At 56.7% G+C, this 21,037-nt stretch overlaps 1 protein-coding gene across 2 annotated transcripts in view; it reads right to left on the reverse strand.

Moving 5' to 3' along the window:
* Positions 1 to 257: 257 nt before the first annotated feature.
* The window catches only part of EIPR1 (EARP complex and GARP complex interacting protein 1), a gene marked incomplete at both ends in the record, with an annotated part of 114,860 nt that continues 94,080 nt past the window's right edge, over positions 258 to 21,037 (reverse strand). For both annotated transcript variants that reach the window (XM_080711032.1, XM_080711031.1), the window contains 5 exons: positions 258 to 432; positions 2,679 to 2,846; positions 4,101 to 4,264; positions 6,500 to 6,640; positions 16,271 to 16,370. In XM_080711032.1, coding sequence (XP_080567158.1) covers positions 258 to 432; positions 2,679 to 2,846; positions 4,101 to 4,264; positions 6,500 to 6,640; positions 16,271 to 16,370 — 748 coding nt within the window. The remainder of the gene's footprint in view (positions 433 to 2,678; positions 2,847 to 4,100; positions 4,265 to 6,499; positions 6,641 to 16,270; positions 16,371 to 21,037) is intronic.

Here is a 21,037-nt window from a genome sequence, read left to right on the forward strand (position 1 = left end):
ACGCATTACCCTGGTGAAAACAGGAAGGTGTGGTGAGGCATGGAACCCAACACCTGAGGACAGAAGAGCCGGGCGGCGGTGCAACAGTGGCCGCAGTCCTCGCCCATGATGAGCGGTCCGTGCTGCGGGCAGCCCCCATCCACGCCCGCGCTCCCATCAGAGGCAGCGCTGGCTCTCCACAGGGCTCTCACTGGAAAAGAACTGCCCCGCTGCAGACTCTCAATGATCGCTACGAGGCCCATGGGAACCGCGGGACGCTAGAGCAGGATGTGGTACTTGAGAGCCCGCGGGACCCTGTTGATGACCAGCCTCCCGTCGTAGCTCAGGGAAGCGAAGAGCCAGGGGTCGGCCGAGGACCAGTCCACGGCGTAGACGCTGTCCTCGTGCTCCTCGTACGTGGCGATGACACTGTCCTGCGGGGGCTCCTTGCTCCTGCAGCCCAACAGAGAGGGGGCCGTGAGCAAGGCCAGGGTGGGGACACAGCTTCTTCCTCTGAAGGATGGGCGAGCATGGACCCAGGCCAGGGTGTCCAGGGCTGCCCGGGAGCCCGGGGACCCTCACAGAGGCTTGGGGATAGGGCACTCCCGGTGGCCCGTGGACACTGGGGACGTCTGCAGCACTCGGCTCCTCTGGGCCCAGCACTGTGGGTGCCTGGGGTAACGTCCTGTTGGACAGTACAAGAGCCCCTTGGTTCAGGGAATGTGCTGGGGAAATGGTCACCATACCGGGTACAGCGTGCCGTCAACTCCCCTAGCTCTTGGCCGCGAGGACCCAGGTGAAGCCAGGCAGCACATCCCAGCGCTGGCTCCCGGGCAGAGGCGGCCCACAGTGCCGGGGAGACACCTGGCCTGGCCTGGCACTGAGTGCAGTGCCCATCCGGGTGTTTCCCTGTCACCTCCTGGAAGTTACACCCACCCTCTAGAGGCCTGCCCGATGGCCCTCACGCAAGGATGGTGGGCGCTGTCAGCCACAGGGTGCAGGCAGGAGGGGTGGGACTCTGCCTGTGCCACGGGCACCCGGGCCTCCAAGGCCTCGGCCTCTGCTTCTAGCTTCACAGAATCACTGCTCTCCATCCGACACCACCCTAGGGCCTTCACTTCTCCCCAAAGAGAAAAACCTAAGGTCTTAGAGCCTCCCTTCAGAAATTCAGCTTCCCGTCTCCTGTCCTTATCTATGTGGTAAGACTGTGTGGGGCGCCAAGCCCCCGCCGCCCAGGAAGCGGAGCCGCCAGAGCGCGGCAGAGGCTCTGTGACCGACACCAGTGAATCCCACAGGGAGCTCTGTCCTTCTCAATTAGGTGCGCTGGCCACAGACACGCACTCCCCCTAACTTCCTTCCTAGAGCTGTCTACTGGAGGGCGGCACACACATCAATCACCTGGCCCACTATGGGGACAGGCGTCCGTGGGCATGGCTGCAGACCCCTCCCCAGGCAAGAGCCAAACCTTGTGGCCCAATAGTGTAGCCCGAGTCGAGAGGCGGGGCCGGGCCACAGCCTGTGCTCACAGGCTCTCTTTTCACTGAACAGAGTCAAGAGACCGGTAAAGCCGGGTGTGGTGGCGTGGTGAGCTTGTCATCCCAGCATTTGGGAGGCTGAGACAAGAGGATCACGGTTCACGGACAGCCTCAGCTACTCAGTGAGGCCCTTCGCAACTCAGTGAGACCCGGTTTCAAAATAAAGAATAAAAAATTGGGCAGGGGGTGTAGCTCGGAGGTCGAATGCCCCTGGGTTCCATGCAAATGAAGGACCTACTGTGCTCTAGGGCTCAACCCCTGCCTGCACTGGGTTCTATTCCAGAACCTTCCCCTGGGTCTGAGGCATGGACCTTGTGTGTGGCTGGGTCACGCTCAGTGTCGTAGAGGGCACGGCTGCCGCAGGTGAAAGTGAGCACGTCAGGCAGGGGTCTTGCCAGTGTGGGCCCTGCAGGTGGGTCTCGCCGCATGAGACACAGGCAGTCACTGGCGATGAGGGTGTCCCCAGAACCCCTGCACATCCCAGGGACAGGAGCCCCAGCATGCAGCGGAGCAGCCTGGCCTTCATCCAGCCCCAGCATAATCAGGGCTAGAGATCAGTGCTGTGATGAAAGCAAAGGGCTTTCAGCCACCGCTCAACCCAGATGGCGTGGCCCATGGAGAACCACGCACGCCACACTTTGTACAGTGGCTCAGGGAACAGTGGGACCTGGCTCTGCGCCCAAGAGAGGCCTGAGTCCCGCCCGCGCCACCCGAGGGCCACGAGTGCACAGTCCACACTGGACCCCACACCCTGCACCCAAGAGAGGCCTGAGTCCCACCCTGCGCCACCCGAGGGCCACGGGTGCACAGTCCACACTGGACCCCACACCCTGCACCCAAGAGAGGCCTGAGTCCCACCCTGCGCCACCTGAGGGCCACAAGCGCACGGTCCATGCTGGACCCAGGGATCTGAATCTGACACAGAGGGCACGGTGTGCCTCCCCAGGGAGCCTCGGCTAATTCTCAAGCCTAGAGACCAGCCAGTGCTGCAGGTCTTTCAAGGGCACTGGGGAGGAATATGGGAAAAGGCACACTGGATCAGCAGCGGCCCCTAATCTCGCTGTGCCCCACTTGGGCACCAGTCACCCTGGACTGCAGGCCCACGGCAGCCGCCTGGCCCGGCCCCGGTGCGGATGGAGGATGCTCTGTTGGTCAGGGCCTTACTTCTCGTCAGCTTGGGGCTCCTCTGGGTCACTGACGTCGTCGTCATCCACCAGGTGGCCGAAGGGCTCCGAGGAGATGGACACCATGTTGGACAGGATGACCCTGCTGTCACTGCTGCCGGTGAGGACCAGCTGGTCGTGAGAGTGGTTGTAGCGGACACTCCACACCCTGCAAAGGCACAGCGGTCACTGAGACGAACCTCGTGGGCGACTCCACACACAAGCGCCCCGACCTCCCTGGGCTGGGTTGTGCTGCCGCCCCAGGTACCAGGCTCCAGCCAGCTAGGCCCACAGCAGGGACTTTGCAGCAGAGTGGAGAAGGCTTACTGCTCACTATTCCAGAGAGGCTTTCTAAAATTTTAAAACAGAAGCTGCCTCCCAGAAGCAGACACTGGATCAGCAACAACCCATAGGTGCAAAGCCCCACAGCACACTCCCATCCGAGTGCTGCCTTGGCCCTGAGACAACGCTGGCATCTCCCAAGGGTCAGGGACAATGGCCAGGGTCTGCCACCGGTCCTGGAGTCTGTGACCCTGGCTGCTGATGGGGCTGAGCCAGCGCTGCAGGAAGAGCGTGCGGCAGGCCCCAATGCGGGGCGCAGCGGGCACGGCAGGCGCAGCAAGGCTTTCTGCTCCGAATGCAACTTCAGCTGCGCCCTGGACGAGTGCTGTGGGCACTTCAGTGCTCCCGGCAGGAACATGGAGCTCCTGAGAAGCACTCCCCACGGTCCCGAGGCGGCCATGGGATGCGAAGGCGCCGGGAGGCCTCCTCCCCGCGGAGCGCTCCTCCTGAGTCTGACTCCCACTCTTCCAGGCTGTTCCTCCACATGCCTTGCTGTGCACACACGCACACACACACACACGTGCACACACGCGCACACCACACATTATTTGAGCTAAAACGTATTCAAACCATACATACTACTGGACAACTTGATCTTTCTACTCACTTAGTAGAAAGAACCCAGCAGATGGTAAACATTACAATAATATCTTAGAGAACGAAAGGTCCCGGGCACACGTCCACATCCATGCACGAATAGAGGCCCCTCATCCTTTCTGACAGCTGCATCTCCCCAAGGCTCGGGTGTCACCTAATCTACTTAACCAGCCCCTCTTGATGGACATTCGGGTCGCTTCCATCTCCGTGCACTGCAAACAATGTTGCCTGAACATCTGTGCACGTTCATTTCTGCAGACTTGAACCGGCACCGTTGAAGAGAAAACAGAATCTAATGTTTTTCGTCTTTTACTGCGCTTATAAATCCCAAACATTCAGATTCGGAATTAGAGTTTCTTTAGAAAAAATAAAACTGGGTTGATTGAATGATTCACAGCAGCACAAACTAAGCTGGTGTGCGCCTCTCCAAATGGTAAAGTAATTAGCAACACGGGCTCGGCGGCCGGCTGCCGAGCGGCCCTACCAGTGCGAGTGCTCCTCCAGGGTCTTCACGGGCTCCGTGACATTCCGGGTGTCCCAGAACTTCACCTTGCAGTCGTCGCCGCAGCTCGCTAAGTAGTACTGCTTGTTGGGATTGAAGTCCAGGTCGCGCACCAGCTGCCCGTGGGCGTTCTCTATGCAGTATACCTGGCTGAGGGGGGGCAAAGAAGAGCGCGCATGAATATTAAACGGACTGTGGAAAGGCACTGGGGCCTGCGCGTGCCTCATCCTCCCAGGCCCCGCGCAAGCCTCAGCTTGGGGTACGGCTGGCTGGCCCCGCTGGCAGCTGAGCCAGGGCAATCCCAGCCTGGGCGCTGTGCCCCTCCGCACTCCTCCCTGCAGAGGAACCTGGGCCTGGGCACAGAAGCCCGTCACAAAGGCTGCTGCTCTGGTGTCCTGAAGGTGTGGGTCTCTCAACCCCCAATAAGCTGTGGACGCGGCACTGGCTTGCCACCGTCGGAATGTGACTTGGTGCCCTGAGGTGCACGTGCCAAGAGACGGCAGCCACCTCGCAGAAGTGGGAGGAGGGAGGGGAAGGGACACGCCCAGGGAAGGCAGCGCAGCATAGCCACACGGAGACAAGATGGAGTGCGAGGGGGAGGAAAGGAAGAGGAAACTGGAAAAGCTATGGGGGAAACGAAGGAGGCGGTGCTTGCCACTACCGGGCTCACTCGACAGGTGTCCACAACCCCTCGACGCCGCCCTTGTGGCCCAGTACAACACACCATTCTAAGACAGGAGGCGCGGCAGGGGTGGATGTGAAAGTAGCCACATGGTAGATTACAGTAAGTGTGCTCATGTGTATACAGACATGCATATGCACACGTGTGCACGCATCCAACTCAACCCCAGATCTCCCAGAAACCAGAACATTCTGTCTGTTATGTCTCTTTCTGTTGCCAAGCACCAGAACAGGGGTGAGCCCTCTAGGCGCCAAGGCGGCTGGAAACAGAGGCCTCACCGAGCAGCGCTGGGCCTGCGGCTCCTGCCCCCCACCTCGGTGGGGGCTCCAGCGACTTTAGCACCATGGGCTCCTCGCACCGTGGCGTCAGTGAGCGGCCGGAGCTGCAGCAGCTCACAAACCTCAGATCGTCCTTCAGGTGCTGGAAGCCCGGCCTGGTGCCTGCTCTCCAATGGAACGTCAACTCAGGTCCTTTCACGCCGCCCCTGCGGGCTTCCCAGCCCTAAGCCATTTTAGAGCTTGAACTGGCCTCGATGTTCTGTGCCCTTTCAATATCCTAATTGTTTCTAAAATAAAAACCCTAAACCTTAAAATGCTTTAAGTCAAACGGGCAAAGGTGGAAACTGAAAAGTGTGGAGCAATTATGAACTGAAGGCCTGCTGCGTGTGCCAGGGCAGAACGTTAACACAAAGCCTGTTCTAGAGAAACACCAATGGCAGCCTGGCTACAAAGGAACCGAAGCCGCTTGCCAAAGGAGGAGTGGCGGCCAATCGGGAGGCGCGGCCCTTGCTTCTGCCAGCTGCCCTCCCCATGCAGCCGGCCCTCCTCAGAGGCCTGCTACAGGAGGCGCCTATGGGGTGTGGCCCGCCAGAGCCGTGCACGTCTCCTGTGGTCTGTAAGCCGGTCTTTGGGTTCCTGTTTGTATCCTTCAGATGGCAGAGAGGAGAGAGGACCACAGGCCCTGGAGGGATGGCTTCGGGGGGTACCCATCAAGGGTGAGGCCGAGGCTCCAGCTCAACCAGGAGCACACCAGCCCTTGGTGCAGGTGCTGGGAGCACAGGAAGGGGCGAAGGGTTACTCGGTAGCCCCTGGATTTTCAGAGAGGTCTCGGAACTGAATTTAAAGGTGCGCTCCCATCCTGGAGGCGACACAGGTTATTACATGACATCCGTCTCTTCAGCTCAGTGATAAATTATGGTGTGCTGAGGGGATAAACTGCATCTTAAAAAAGCATGTGAGGGCTCCTGTTGCCACGGCAACAGACATCCCACCATCACTCCTTTGCCTATCAAAATCACAACTGGAACAGAAAAATCGCTCTTGTTTGTTCCATTAGAACTGCTGGCTGTGGCGCATAATTACTTAAATGACAAAATATGGCTCCCCGGCAGGGATGCCGCTCAAGAGCACAGCGATGGTCGAGGATAGCTCCGCGAGGGGGACTGGAGCCGGGAGCCGTCACGGAAAGGAACACCGTGTCATGGCGCTCGGGGACCTCACCCGCCCTGGCCGGGGCTCGCTGAACTGACACTCACGCAGGGCTGGTGGCACGGGCAGTGTGGTCAGCTGGGCGTGCCCGCTCCACAGGGATCCGCTGGCCTAACGAGGAGGAAGATGGCTTCCCACAGCGACGGCAGAGGAAACCCCCGCATTCGGAGTCAGAGGGGCGTGGGGAGCAGGCCGGCGCGGGCGTGGGCCACTGACCTCATGCTTCGCGTGTCCCAGCCGCGGAGGGTGGTGTCGCTGGCCGTGGTCACCTGGGTGGAGTTGTGGTGGGGGCTCCACCGCCCCGAAGTGAACTTCAGCTGCCCCTTCCCTTCCAGGGACGCCGAGCTGGACAGCTAGCAGGAACAAGGTGTTTTCAAAGGAAGAAGAAGGAAGGGAAATGTGAACTCTTTTTGGAATGATTCAATAGGATAGCTTACATCCTCTGGATTTTATGGAAAATAACCATTAGAATAATTAGGAAGCTTGGTCTTTGTTTTCTCCCCTTAAAAGGCACAAATGTTTGAACCTTATTTGGGAAAAAAAAAACCCACAAAACTGAGCACAGCAGAAAATAGAAGGCATATTAATAGACCTCTATTGCAGAGGACTTGCTTGCAAGTGTGTGATTGAGGACAATCAGCTGAGACTTGAATACAACAATGAAACAACACAGACAGCTGGCTCCCCAGAGACAAAGCAGGCGAGGTCCACACGGCCGGCTCCGGGACAACAGAGGGCGCGTTCACTCAGATGCCGCCTGCAACACACTTCCTCTCTCCCCCATTGTGACGCTCTCGAAGTCCTTACACGAGGGTTAAGCATCCACAGGTGCAGGGTGCCCATGGGAACTGCCCCTTGGGCCGCGGCCTCCTTTGGCCTAAAGCAGGGTCCAGCCTGGCTGGGAGCCTGGGGAGGGGCCCCTTGATCTCATCTTGGCATTCTTGGGGTTATAGGAGGACTGCCATACTGGGACGGCTTTCCTCCACTTTGGGTCTGAACACCTCCTCGTGTGGTGACTCTGAAGGCGGGGATCCCACTTCCGCCCCTCACCCCGCCCCATGTCCACAAGCCCACCGTCACTCCAAGCCCACAGCCCTCCGAGAAGCCATGGGGTCGGCTGCCCAGGGAGGCTGCTCAGAGGCCCGGAGGGAAGGTCTCGGGAGTCCTGGAGAGGCAGGGAGGGCAGCGCCAGTCCTGAAGCCCACGCGTGTTCATCTTCTCTCGCGCCGAGCTGGACAGTTCGAGTGTCCAGGCTTGAGAGGGGTGAGGCCTGCACTGTGGAGTAGCGGCCAGCACCCTGGGGGATAACGAGACCACAGACTCAAGCTGGTCACAGCAGCACTGTGGGAAAGGCCCAGGCCCAGGAGGAGCAGTCAGTACCCTCCCCAAGCCGGAGAACGCAGCTTGGAAGTGCACATGCCAAAGGGCCACCCTGCCCTCCCCAGTGGAGGCCTCCAAAGCAAAGGGTGTAAGCCTGCAGCTGGAGTTACAAGACCTACACCCCCAGCCTCATGAAAACAGACCAGCCATGAGAAGCCAAACAGCCCTAGCCTGGTGAGGGGAGAGGTCAGGGTCGCCGAGCGACGCATGGATGCCAAACAGAGCCTTCCAGAAGGACTGAGACCACAGCTCTCGCTTCTGGGCCCTCAAGATGCTCAGTAAAGCTGTGCAGAGCCATGGTCAGCAGACACCAGAGCCTAGCGGGGTTGAGGACACAGGGAAACACCTGGCAGAGAGCAGGGGGGTGGCTGACTCCAGGGCAGAAACACCATGGCGTCAGGGGTGACAGAGGACAGATGCTCAACTGGTGGTGGTCAGAAGCAGGGAGGGAGGAAGAGGGGGGGGGCAGAGACACAGTCCCCAAGACTGCGCCCCCACGACCCACCTCCTGCAGCCATGGCACCTCTGAACCCTGCTGCCCTAGAGAGCGGGCTCTGACACATGGGCCTTTGGGGGCCACTCCAGGTCAAAGCCCTATCACTAGTCAACATGAGTTAGATTAGAACTCAACATGAATTCTAACCCACTTCCTATTACACACGACGACCCGCTGCCAAACATCTCTAAAAGGTGTGAAAGTTCCGCAGAGTGACCTGGGCAAGCTAATTCTTGATGGAGCTTGGATTAGCAAACTACCGTGCACGACCCAGAACCCGGGGTCCTGCACAGCACAGCGTGTTGCCCCGCGCGGTCGCCCTCTGAGGAGCTTTGTCATCACTGTGACAAAGGGGATGGCCGTGAGGCGTCCCCAGGGCTGCCTGAGTGCGGCAGCCGCAGCAGCCGGGCTTCAGTGTCCCAGTCAATGGCAAGGTGACTGCAGCATTTCCAGCCATCACATCCAGACTCCCACAGCATCGACGAAGAGAAAGTTGATTTCTCTGTGCTTCTCTCCATCAGGAAACCCCTCCTTATCAAAGCCCTGGTCCAGGTGTTAGACCCCATCCATGTAACTCCTAACCTAGCCACTGCAGAGGGATCAAGCCCATTGTACGTGGCCAGAGCAGCCTCCGGCACCGAGGGTGGCAAGGCCTCTGATCACTGGTCACCACTGCAGGTAGCAAGCAATGTTGCCAGGCGGTTCTCGCAGCAGGACGGCCTCCCACGCTCTGAGCCCACAGCCCCGTCATGGGACAGGGTGGAGCCTGCCCTGCTCATTGGGCCCCCTTGTCCTTGGGCTGGCCTGGCGGTACACTGGGGCCGGCCGTGGGCACCTGCTGCAGCCACCCGTGTCCCACGCTGTCGGCTCCGGCGGGAAGTGCAGCCTTGTGTCTGTGGAAATCTTATGCTGAGACTGCCCAGGCGTGCACACGGGGCCCGCGGGAGGGCCGAGGCACAGCGCCCCGCACCGGAGCTCGCCTGCTCCTGCCCCGGCGTTAGCAGCTTCTCCTCTGAAAAGCTTGTGGGATGCCTTTAATCATTCCTTCTTGGACCAGAAGGCACTGTATCTTTCTCTTTAATGCTGAAAAACAGATCACCACATGCATGGCGCCCTGCGGAGTTCTCGCTGAGTTCTGTCTCAGCGTCACCAGGAATCCAAAAAACATGATTGATTGACCTCACAACTTAGCCGCGCTGTCTGCCCTGAACAGACCTGCAAAAATTGATGTGAAATCTCTCGGGTGTTTATTAGCACTTACCTCCCAGACTTCTCTGCACCTGTGGGTGTAGTCTCCCTTGCCTTGAGTGTGCACGCATTAGCATAATCCTGCAGTTGAGAAGACAGGTCACGATTCTTCCTCCAGCTGGCTAGCCATGTGGACCAGTCGCTCGCCGTCTGCCTTCTAGTCTTTCCCCCCTGAAGAGAGGGGAGGCCCGGGGCAGGTCTCTGAGCTGCCGAGGTTCACTCTGGGACCTGCTTGCCTCCGGTCAGGCCTCAGGGACCTGCTCAAACAGCCCATCCAAAGCTGTGGTTTTCACATGGACAGTCGGAACCCAGGCACAGCTCCGTGGGTCCCAGTGAAGTCTCGGGGGCCACGGCCTAATGTCAGTGAGTGGGCTTGACCGGATCTTGGCGGGGAGAACAGCATCCAGGTGGCCCCATGCAGCTCTTGGGTAGTGAGGGCATTGGTTCCTGGTTCCTTGGGGCTGCTGGCCCAGGCACCCTCAGCTCCTCAGTCCTAACACATGGACCTCCACAGTGGCCACTGCTTCATCAGAGCCAGCAAGACAGATCAGGTTCTCTCCCATGCGTCACCAAGGTATAGATCATTTGGAGGGTAGCTGCTGGGGAGGTGATCACCCAGGCTGCAAGCACAGGCTGCATCTTTGGGATCACCCTGGCAGCCACCGAACATAGGTCTCTTATGCCCCTGCCGTCCACTTCCAGGCAGACTCCGTGGTCGGGTCACTTCCCCGCCCAGTCCTGCTTCAGAGTCCCGTGCTGACCCTCTGCCCAGCTCGGCCTTGCCCACGTCACCTGACTATCTGTGGATAGCGCCCGGCCCACTCAGCTGGCTCCTCACATCTGTCTGCACACTCGTCCTGGCAGGAGCACCTTGCTCCTGCATCCTGCTGGGTCTCTAGAGCCCGTCTCGGTTCCCAGACCTGGTGGCAGCTTCCTCCCGTCGCTCCAGTGCTGGTCAGCCCTACTGTTCAAAACATCCCCAAAACAAGGCTATCATCATTCAACCTGGCTTCGCCATTTGTTAACTAGGTTTCTTTCAGATTATTGCACAATAATCTGAATTCATGGAGCCTCAGTTTCTTTGTCTATAAAACAGAGGTCTTCATACCTGCATTCAGTGACTGTGCTGCTGTGACAGACACGTGCTGGGACACTCAGGCCTGGCCAGCTGCAGCCCATCCTTCCCGTGTCGCTGGCTACGTCTTTTGTGTTTCTGTCGCCTGTTTCTCTGTGCAGCTAGACAGCCAGCATGAGGGCTGTGGAGCTGCTCAGCGAGGACGCCCTCAGGAAGCCCTTGTGGATGGATGCGTGCTTAGCAGGATGGGTTCTTTAGCTGACGATGTATTGTTTCAAAATCTAGAACAGTCCACAGACTGAAGTTTAGGACATGGTAATGCTCCGTGGAAGCAAGCAGAGGTCGATTTGCCTGTTTGGTTTCTCCAGAAAGTACTCATGGGCTAGATGTAGAGAGAGGGGCGAGAGAAGGGGCGACACGCTGTGCTGTGCAGGACCCCATTCTGGGCTGGTGCCATGATAGTTTTCTTATCCAAGCTCCACCAAGAATTAGCTTGTGCAGTCACTGCTGAGCTTCCATCACCTTTTAGAGATGTTTGGCAGCAGGTCACCGTGTATAATAGGAAATGGATTAGAACTAGGGGTAGGGTTTGGACTGGAGTGGCCCCAAAGGCTCATGTGTCAGAGCCCACTCGTGCAGCAGGATTCAGAGGTGGCCATGACTGCAGGAGGTGGGTCATGCCCAGGCATTCTACTCCAAGCCATACCCCCAGCCCTATTTTTAGTCTTTATTTTGAAACAGGGTCTCACTATTTTGCCAAGGGTCTCACCTATGTAGCTGAGGCTTGCTGCAAACCTGTGATCCTCCTGTCTTAGCATCCCAAATACTGGTATTATAAGCATGTGCTACCATACCCAGTTACTTAGATACATTTTTAAATGATTTTGGTTTTTATTAATTTTTATGGTGCTGGGGACTGAACCCACTTAATTTTTCAAGATTCAACAGGAAGCCGGGTGTGGTGATGCACACTTGCAATCCCAGTACTGGAGAGCTAAGATAGGAAGATCACAGGTTCGCAGATAGCCTCAGCTACTTAGTGAGGTTCTCTGCAACTTAGTGAGACCCTGTTTAAAAATCAAGATTTAAAAATAGAACTGGGTGTAGCTGGGCATGGTGGTACATGCTTGTAATCCCAGCATTTGGGAGGCTGAGGCCAGATTATGGTTCGCAGACAGCCTCAGCTACTTAGTGAGGCCCTGTTTCAAAATAAAGAATAAAAAATAGGGCAGGGGGTGTGTAGTTCGGAGGTAAAATGTTCCTGGGTCCCATCCCCAGGCCCACAAAATAAGGGGGGGGGGGGGCTGGGCATGTAACTTGGGTTTAATCCCCAGTACTGAAAAAAAAAAAACCAAGAAGGTTAATAAAGATATTAGATATCTCTAAAATTTACTAAGTCAAAAGATACAGGTATCTCCTGTACAATGACATTAAGATATACCCCTTGGTAAATTATTAACTCCAAAAATCTTAAAGATGACTACTTTTTAAAAACATAGATCCCAAAGCATAGACTTATATGAGTACTGCCCGACACCTGCAGCTCTCCGGTCACACCCACTTTAAGGGCCCAGCCACTGCAGGCGAGGATGCCAGGTCTGAGCCCCACTGACCAGCTCCACCAAGCCTGCCTGGTCAGCTCGCTCATCACACTTGGCTCCAAGCACCTTTTCCCAGAAATGAGACGATTATGCCCGCTGAAGACACGAGCCATGAGCAGGGCAGAGGCCTCCAGCATGCTGTGGGAAGGGAAGGGGCCCACCTTGCTGCTCGGCCGCATCACCAGCAGTCCCCTGCCTCGCAAGCCTCCCTTGCGCCACTGCCAACAGCGGGGTCAGAGCACGTAGCCACCAGGTCTGCGCCTTGGCTTACTGGGCTACGCGTACATTGGTAAGAAATGGTGCTGTATTGAAAAAGTACAACCACCCGCCACCTCAAGTGAGCGCACACTCGCCACAGTAACAGGCCCTGGCATCCTGGCACACTTGGGCGTGACGCGGTTTCACAGTCCTGACTCAGCCCAGGTCCACAGGACATGTGTAGTGAGCGGCAGCCACCCCGCCTCTGGCCTTCCTCACAGAGACACATGCCAGCGATGCTAAGACATCTCCCCTGTGAGGACAGTGCGAGGCTGAGCAGTGGGGTCATCAAGCTGCGATGGGAGGGGTGGGGTGGGAGGAAGATGGAGGAGGGACAGGTGGCCTTCAGAGGCACCTGCTGCCAGAAGAGGGCACGCCCTTCTCCGTTCCTCCCACTAGGTATCACCAAACGCTATGTGTTCCTGAGAGGATGCCGAGACGAGGGAGGAGGCAGAGCACCGGGCCTCAGCCGCGAGCACCACGCAGTCATTCCCCGGGTGCCTTCTGCCTCATTTATCAGAGTCGGAGCTGAAGAAGCCACACCAGGAAGCCCCAATGGACACAGACCCAGGAAAGCTGCTCCCCAAAGGAGCAGCCAGGCAAGACGGAAACTTCCAGCTGCTGCACCACAGACAGACAGCGAGGATGCTGGCCACACCCCTCCCGGGCGGGGCAGCCCACTCTCAGGACCTTTTACACACATTGACAAAATGGGTCAGGGACCGAGATGACTACAGCATGCCCAGAGAACAGTGGGGGGAGAGAGCCTTTGGGATGCAAAGCTACTCAGACAGTTCTCAGCCCAAGGCAGAAGGACAGCTCGTGAGAATGAACACCAAGAAACGGAAGCTCATCGGTATGAAAAGCCAGGCACATTACTCGGGGATAAGAGAAATGAGCTGCCATCTTGGAGCAGAGACGTGCAGAGGGAGAAGATGGGCGGGGCCGGGCGTGGTGGTACACTCCTGGAATCTCAGTCCTTGGGAGGCTGTGACAGGGGAGCGCAGGTTTACTGCCAGCCTCAGCAAGAAGTGACACTGCTCAGCAACCTGGAGAGGCCCTGCTTCAAAATAAGGATAAAATAGGCCTGGGGTGGAGCTCGGACGTAGCAGGCCCCTGGGATCAGTGCCCTGTACCAAGAAAGAAAAAGAACCGACCAATGAGTACCGGGGGCCGGGGTGGGGAGCTTGGCAACAGGAGCACACCGGGACTCCAGCCCTGAGTCATCCTACAGGACCCTGGTGGTGGCTCCGTGTCCTGGTGCACTTACTCAGACCCACACACCGTCCAAACCCGAGAGTGCCCACTGGGGACCGGATAGCGCAGGCTGGCGGACGCCCCGCAGCACACTGTGGAAACCCGGGGTGGAGAGCGGGAGCCTCGGCGTCCTCACTCAGATTTGCTGTCAACCTAAAACCACTCTGAAAAATACAGTCTATTTAAAAAACACACGGGGGACAAAATGGTTGACAATATTTTCAACGTATATCAACATTCCAGGAGCCAGGACTCAAAAACTGATGGAAACGCCTCCCATTTAACCAGTAGATCAGAACATTTCCAACAACTCGCTGTGTCCCTGAGACACACTCCGGTCTTTCGAGGGTTGTTGCTGGGTGTAGACAGCCCTGGGTTCCCTCACGGGGAGCACCTGTGTTCCTGCCTGGACAGAGAATGGCGGGGGCGGGCTCTGCCCGTGGTGCCGTGGCCTGGACGGAGCCTTTCCTGTGAACAGCTGGCGGCTGTGGGAGCGTGCAGACCAGCGGCACAAAGGAACAGGACCCCCCTGCACCGGGGTCCACAGACCCACCGACCCTCCCGCGCCAGGCCTCCCCGGGGTTCTGCTAATGATTATAAATGGCAAAGAATCTCCAATTTAATTGCAAAAGGTAATGAGGCAGTGAGCAGAAGATTAGATTCACCGCAGAAGGCAATATCCCCAAAACAATAAAAACACAGGCGCCGGCGTGAGGAGGCCGAAATCGATGGGAAGGACCGGGGTGGAACGCGCGGTGGAGGGTCGCGGGCGTATTGACAGAACTGCTGACAGCAGATAAAAGAGGGCAGGGAAAACCAAATTGATCTCCACAGAAAATGAGTTACACACTGACCAGCCGGGCCGCGTCCCCGGAGCCGGAGCGCCTGACCCAGGCAGGCGGCAGGGTGGGTGCGAGCCTGCAGGACGCTAGCCTGGCCTGGGGCCTTGGGCCCCGCACCCAGCACCAACGGAGACGGCTTCTCCTCTTTCTGTAGCTTCCAGCAACTGAGGCACAAGGAGACAGGAGGAACTGAGGGGGCGCTCACCTTTGACTGTGACCAGACTGCCCGCCATGTCACCTGGGAGGCAGGGGCTCACAAGCTTGCCCTCTGCCCCCTGCCCTCTGCCCTGGACCTGCGGCATCCACGGGCCCATCTCAGGCTCCTAGCTACCGTACGGCTTCCTGTTTTACCTTAAATGTTTGTGTGATACTTGGATTCTACTACACAAAATGGAGATACGTCTTATGTTTTAAACTTTTGAAAAAAATGATTTTTCCTTAATACTGTCAATTCTCTAAGAAAACAAGCCAATTCTTCCTTTTGCACTGAAGGCTGCAACCGTTTCGAGTTTTTAAACTTTTATGAGCCACTTAATATTTTAAAAAGTCCAACTTCTATGCCACATATTAATAACGATAAATCATTATTCACGTCATCTTTCTAACCAAATGGGTGAAGAAAGGATGTATTAATACTGCACAGCACCATGAGGGAAAAGGCAACGCAGGGAACACAGGAACAAGTAAACAGAAGATGAGGCCATCGCCAGGGGAGGCTGCCTGACAGGCGTGGCGCCCGTGCCCTCTGACCTCGGACAGACACCTGGCCCTCACTACCCTGGTAAGCTCTTTTTTCTAAAGTAGTTACTTTAACATAAACAAATGCAATAAAGTATGAATGCATGTAAAAATACAGTTAAAAAGAGACAATTTTAAGAAACCAACTATAGAAGCCGGATGTGGTGGCACACACTTGTAATCCCAGCATTTGGGAGGCTGAGACCAGAGGATTGAGGTTCACGGACATCCTCAGCTACTTAGTGAGGCCCTCTGCAACTCAGTGAGACTGGTTTCAAAATAAAGAATAAAAAATAGGGCAGGGGATGTAGCTCAGAGGTTGAATGAACCTGGGTTCCATCCCCAGACCCGAAAAAATAAGAAAAGAAACCAATTATGAATATATATAAATATATATCAATATTTATCCCATGAAAGATAAAGTATTCAAAATGATAAATATTTGAAAGCAAAACTGGTTCCCAAGAACATAAGTGTTAAAAATTATTTTTATAACCCTTGCCAATATATTAAAAAGCTGTCCAACACCATGAAATTAATATTTTCTTTTTTTGTGTGGTACTGGGGGTGGAACCCAGGGGCTTTTCTACCTCCGGGCTATACTCCCAGACCTATTTTATACTTATTCGGAAACAGGGTCTCACTAAGTTGCTGAGAGCCCCACTAAGTAGCCAAGGCTGGCTTCGAACCTGTGCGATCCTCCTGTCTCCGCCTCTGAAGCGCGGGGATTACAAGTGTGCGCCACCACGCCCGGCTTGAAATTAGTATTTTCTAACTGCTCCTACTTAAAAGTATGGTTTTAACCAACTGCACCTTAAGAATCCACTCATTAGAAGGACAACACACTTGAAACTGAAAGCCAACTTCTGGGCACTCCCTCCGTTTGGACAGGCCGGTCAGAAGCCAGGCTCTGTCAGGTGTGGGTCCTTGGAACATCTCGGCTCCAAAGCCATCACTCAGTTCTCTGGTGACTCAGTCCACTCATTAGGTATTTCACAGTTAACATCAAAGTTCTGCAGATGCGTGAATTAAGAAGCGTATTATGAACTGGTCCTCCAGGCCCGAGTGCCGCCCAGCCTTCTGCTTACCACTGCCCGGCTCGAGCTCTCCTGGAGATCCCACAGCAGGATATGGTTGTCGGCCAGGGAGATGACTTTCTTCCCGTCGCTCATCGGCTCCCAGATGACGCTAAGCGGGGAAGAGACGCCTAAATGTTAGTGTGACTCTGGAGACGCCCAGACACTCGCAGGCACCCTCCGCACACCAGCACGCGCTTCCTGGCCGTCCTTGCATGGCGTGTGTCAAGGTCATTATCTGGTAATGCCGAGGCGGGCACCGTGGCTTCTCACTGCCATGGACGGAATGGGGTGCCCCCAAGTCGGACATCAAAGTGCCGCCCCAGTGTGATGTACCTGGAGACTGACGAGGCCCTGAAGGGTGTTAGGTTAGAGGAGGGCGCAAGGGTGGGGCCCCACTATGAGATCAGTCTTCTAAGGAGAGACAACGGCAGCTGCGTCCTGCCTCTTTCTCTGCTTGGGCACCACAAGAAGCGCCTTCTACAAACAGGAAGTGCTCCCACTGCAAGAACAGAATCAGCCAACGCCTTGACGCTGGGCTTCCAACCTCTGGAACCATGACAGATACACGTGTGCAGTGTTGCTGAGCAGCCGGAGCTGACTCAGGCCCTCACCAATGTGTGTGTCCCCAGTGGCTAAGGTATGGGCAGCTGGGGCTCAACCAGGCTGGGGGGCAGGGTCCTCAAGGGGAGAGGTGGCTGTGGACGGTATGCCACATCTAGATCTTCTGTAATAACCATCAGAGGCACTTGATATATCTAGAAGAGAAACAAAAGCACCGTGGCTGGAAGAGACACCGGGAAGCCCGCTTCCTAATCTGCTCCTACTCTGGTAGGACCGTGCGGCCCTGACTCTCAAGGCGCTCCTCAGCACACGCAGCCCGGGCCCCCAGACAGCCCTGGTCTGCAGGTGAGCTATGCAGTGTGCAGACGGCCGGCACCAGGTCCAAGGAGGAGCGCAGCGTGGAGGGAGGGTACGGGGGAGCCCACCTGTGCTCAGGACCCGCACATCAGGGGCAACAAGTTCAGCTGGCCTATCAGCGCCTCACCAGACCTACAGCTTAGGCATGCTCCAACCAGAAATAGAGAGCCCATTCACACAGACTGAGGCAACAAAGAGGGTGCCGAGACCCCGGCTCAAAATCACCCCTAAGAATCTCAGGGAGCTGGAGAGCCCAGGCAGCTCTCGGTGCCAGGGCGAGGACAGCCAAAGCTGATACCTACGTGTGGAGGAGGGCTAGCGAGGACCAGCCACCCTTCCCCTCAGACCAGCGCCACGGCACACACTGACCCTGCTGTCTGTGCTCGCTGCATGGGCCCTCGGCTAAGGCTCTCCACTCGGTTCAAGGCTTCCTGCAGCACGCACCGGCTGATTAAAGCCTCTGTGCCCCCACAAGGACCGGCGACGTCCGGGTGCATGGTGCCTCATTACCACTTGAGTGAGCGATGTCTGATAAAGACAACACCATTTGAAAGGACATTAGTTAACCATGCACTTGTCAGGACTTGAGTAACAGCCAACACCCTGAGTGAGAGAAAGGTCTTAGGCCGCCTCTCAACCAGGGGACCCAGGCCCGCCACCTCCAGCACCCTTCGCCATGTTGGCACCACCGTGCCCCCTGCCTGAGAGCTCCCTGAGCCCTCCACCTGCCTCCAATCCACAGGCGTGGCGATCTGACTCCTGAGTCCCCAGGGCGCAAACGTGGATTGTGCGAGCAGAGGGCGGCTTCCAGCAGGCACGGGTGATCCGGCGAGCTCTAACGCTGACTGGAGCGCAGGGGCGGGAAGGAAGAAAGCGGAACTCAGGAGTTCAAAAGACCAGAGCCGGGGCACTTGGTGAATTTGAACAGCACATGGTCGTGACCCTCAGACAAGGCCGAAATCTGAGATCCAGGCTTCCAAGGTCTAGCTAAAAAGTGCTGAATACCAAAACACGTTTTAGAAGTTTCCAACTAAATGGCACTTTTTTAAAAATTGGATGTTTAACTTCAGCAAGCCCTAATAATCTTGACAATTCAAGTTATCCAGAAAGAGCAACCCCACAGAACTGTAATTTGTCAATTCACAATTAAAGAATAAAAATTAAAAAAGAGTGACCTTTAAGATTTCAGGTAGCTCAATTTTAAATACAGAATTTCAATGAAATTGAGCCAACCTCATGTAGCAGCACTACAGGCCGAGATTACATCCCACTGCAGGTTACGGGACCCGGGGCTCCTGTGAGGCAAAGCCGGGGTAACGCCGACATTGCAGTTAAAGGAAGTCACGGCTGGTGCTCAGAAGCCGCATCGGGCCAGGGCTCCAACCACAAAGAAGTGAGATAGCAGTCGGAGGCCAGGCCCACCACCCACAGGTGCAGAGGCCCCGCCAGACACACAAGACACACCCTGGGAAGGCCACACAGCCCAAAACCCCGCCTGGCACTCCTGGTGCTGAGTAACGCTGGACCAGGTCAGGTCAGGTGCACCCAGAGCGCCCACAGCCTGGATCATTTCTAGGGAGTCGAGTGAACGGGCACTCAAGGACCCCCATAAATTAGGAGGCACTTATACGCGTGCCGTGGTCCAGACATCCAGTGCATCACAGAGCACCTTGGTGAAATGCACAGGCACGCCTGGCTCCAGGCCATTGCCAGGCATCCTAGGGAGCTGGTGGGCACTGTCAAGGTGCTCCTGAAAACCTGTTTCCCAAACCCCCTCACTTCTCTGCTTACCAAGACGTGTGCCTGCACACACGCATATCAGTTCCAAAGTTGCAGAGAACCAGTGCACAGGCCCACTGCCCTGTCCCAGGTCTACAGCACAGGACATCACCTGAAAAGGGAGCCTCCTACGTGGAAGGGCACCACCATACATCACCACGGTGGCCGCGTCTTCTTCCTGACCAACACTGGGGTGCCCGGTCTGGCTGAGCTCCAGCAGGGGAGGCAACACCTGCGGGTCTCTTGCTGGGGAGACCATGAGCACCACTCCGCTCCTGCCTCCTCCCCTGCGGATCTGTCTGCCTGCACGTGGCCAAGGGAGGCTCTTCTCCAAGAAAAACGCTCACCTTTTCAGTGACATTACCAGAGGAAAAGATAAGATCCATTTCAAGTGGCTGTCAAAGTACCTTTTCCTATTCGTAAAGGAAAATTGCCCCTTAACTAAAGAAGCAAGACCGTCGTAAATCACAGGAAGCAAGATGTGTGTCCTGTGAGAACTGGATTTGGACCCAAAGTCTCTAGCCACGTGGGCTCTGAAGGCCACAGTGAACACACAGGTAGGGAAGACGGCTGCACGGACACAGGAGAGGGGTGAGTGTGCCTGCTAGGAGGCCCACCGCCTCAGCACTGCGCCGGCCAGGCCGGGGAAGCCATCGCTGCCCAGGGCCCTGAACTCCTCATGGGAGATCTGAAACCTGTGCCCGGCTGGACAGGCACAGGCATCGGGGGCTGGCCTGGAGGGGGCAGGTAAGACGATCTAGCCAACAAGTCCACACAGACACGGCCGGTGGCTTCTAGAAAACCTGTGGGGGCTGTACATCCATGGGGCAGTAACAGGAAACCCCTACACAGAGTGGATCTGCAAGTCGACTGCGCTTCCTGCTGAAGACGAATACCCAGGCAAGGCGGGAAGGGTCAGGGGAGAAACCTCGGAACTGGAGCATGGGCACATGAACATCCTACAGACCGCCGCGGCCTGAGATGGGCGACGAGAATCGGGCCTCTTTGCAGGCCCAGGACTGACCGGGAGGTGCAGGTCAGCCACAGTAAAACAGAGCTGGCAGCACCAGGAGAGGGGCTGCTCCGGGAGGCAGCCACACCCACACCCCTCACCCTTCCGCACAGAGCGGGGAGGGCTTCGTGTACCCCTTGGGTCTGTGCCCAGGGCACCTTAAATGCCTAAGAATCAAAGTGGGAGCTAAGAGCTTCTGTCTCCAAGCACAACTCGGCCACATCGGCCCTCCAAGAGGGTGGCCGTGCAGGGTCACAGGCGCGTCACTAGGAGAGCTGCCCTCAGTCTGCTGAGGACGGGGCAGCACTGCAGGTGAGCCCTGACCTCTGCTCTCGTTCCCCAATCTGCCATTCCATTCCCGCATGGTGGCTTCATGCCGACGAAGCCAAAGCACACGAGCCAAACTGCGGGCCCACCCTAGAGCTGCTGTGTGCGGGCCCACCCTAGAGCTGCTGTGTGCGTGCCACTGGGTGTGCCCCACCCCTGCTGCATGCATTCCAGAGCCCTTAACTGCACCTCCTGCCAACAGTGCCATCCACGCGGTGGACGCTCTGGGAATATAAACAGGAGCAATTTTTACATCTCTATCACTCTGAAACTCTGCAGACCAAACACAGCTTGTCTTTCAGTCTCTCGTTTGCTGCTTTTGCTTCACTCTAACTTAGCAAACCAGCCACGGCGCTGTGATTTTATCCCAGGCTGACATTGGAAATGTGCTCCCCTGCCTCCTGCGCCCGCCCCAGCTTTCCACAGCACCACCACACAAGGGCCACTCAGAACAGAGCCGCCTGCAGGGCCACCTGCTCCCACGTCTGGGCCTTTATTTGCTGTTCTCCACCAGTAACACAAAGCACCTCTGTGTTATCTATCGTTCTGGCAGTGCTGTCCAGACAGCGTTGGCCTACATGCCACTCCGCAGGAAGCGGGCCTCCACAAAGCCGCAGTGATAGACCAGGACACCTGCCGCACACCAGGTGCTGCCCGCGACACTGTCCCGTCACCTGACTGCAGGTGAAGTCACTCGACCAGAAAGATTCAGAATTGGGTGCTGAGCCCCTGTCCGACTG

Source organism: Muscardinus avellanarius (assembly GCF_963383645.1).
Source record: "Muscardinus avellanarius genome assembly, chromosome: 15".
Classification (NCBI taxonomy): Eukaryota; Metazoa; Chordata; class Mammalia; order Rodentia; family Gliridae; genus Muscardinus; species Muscardinus avellanarius.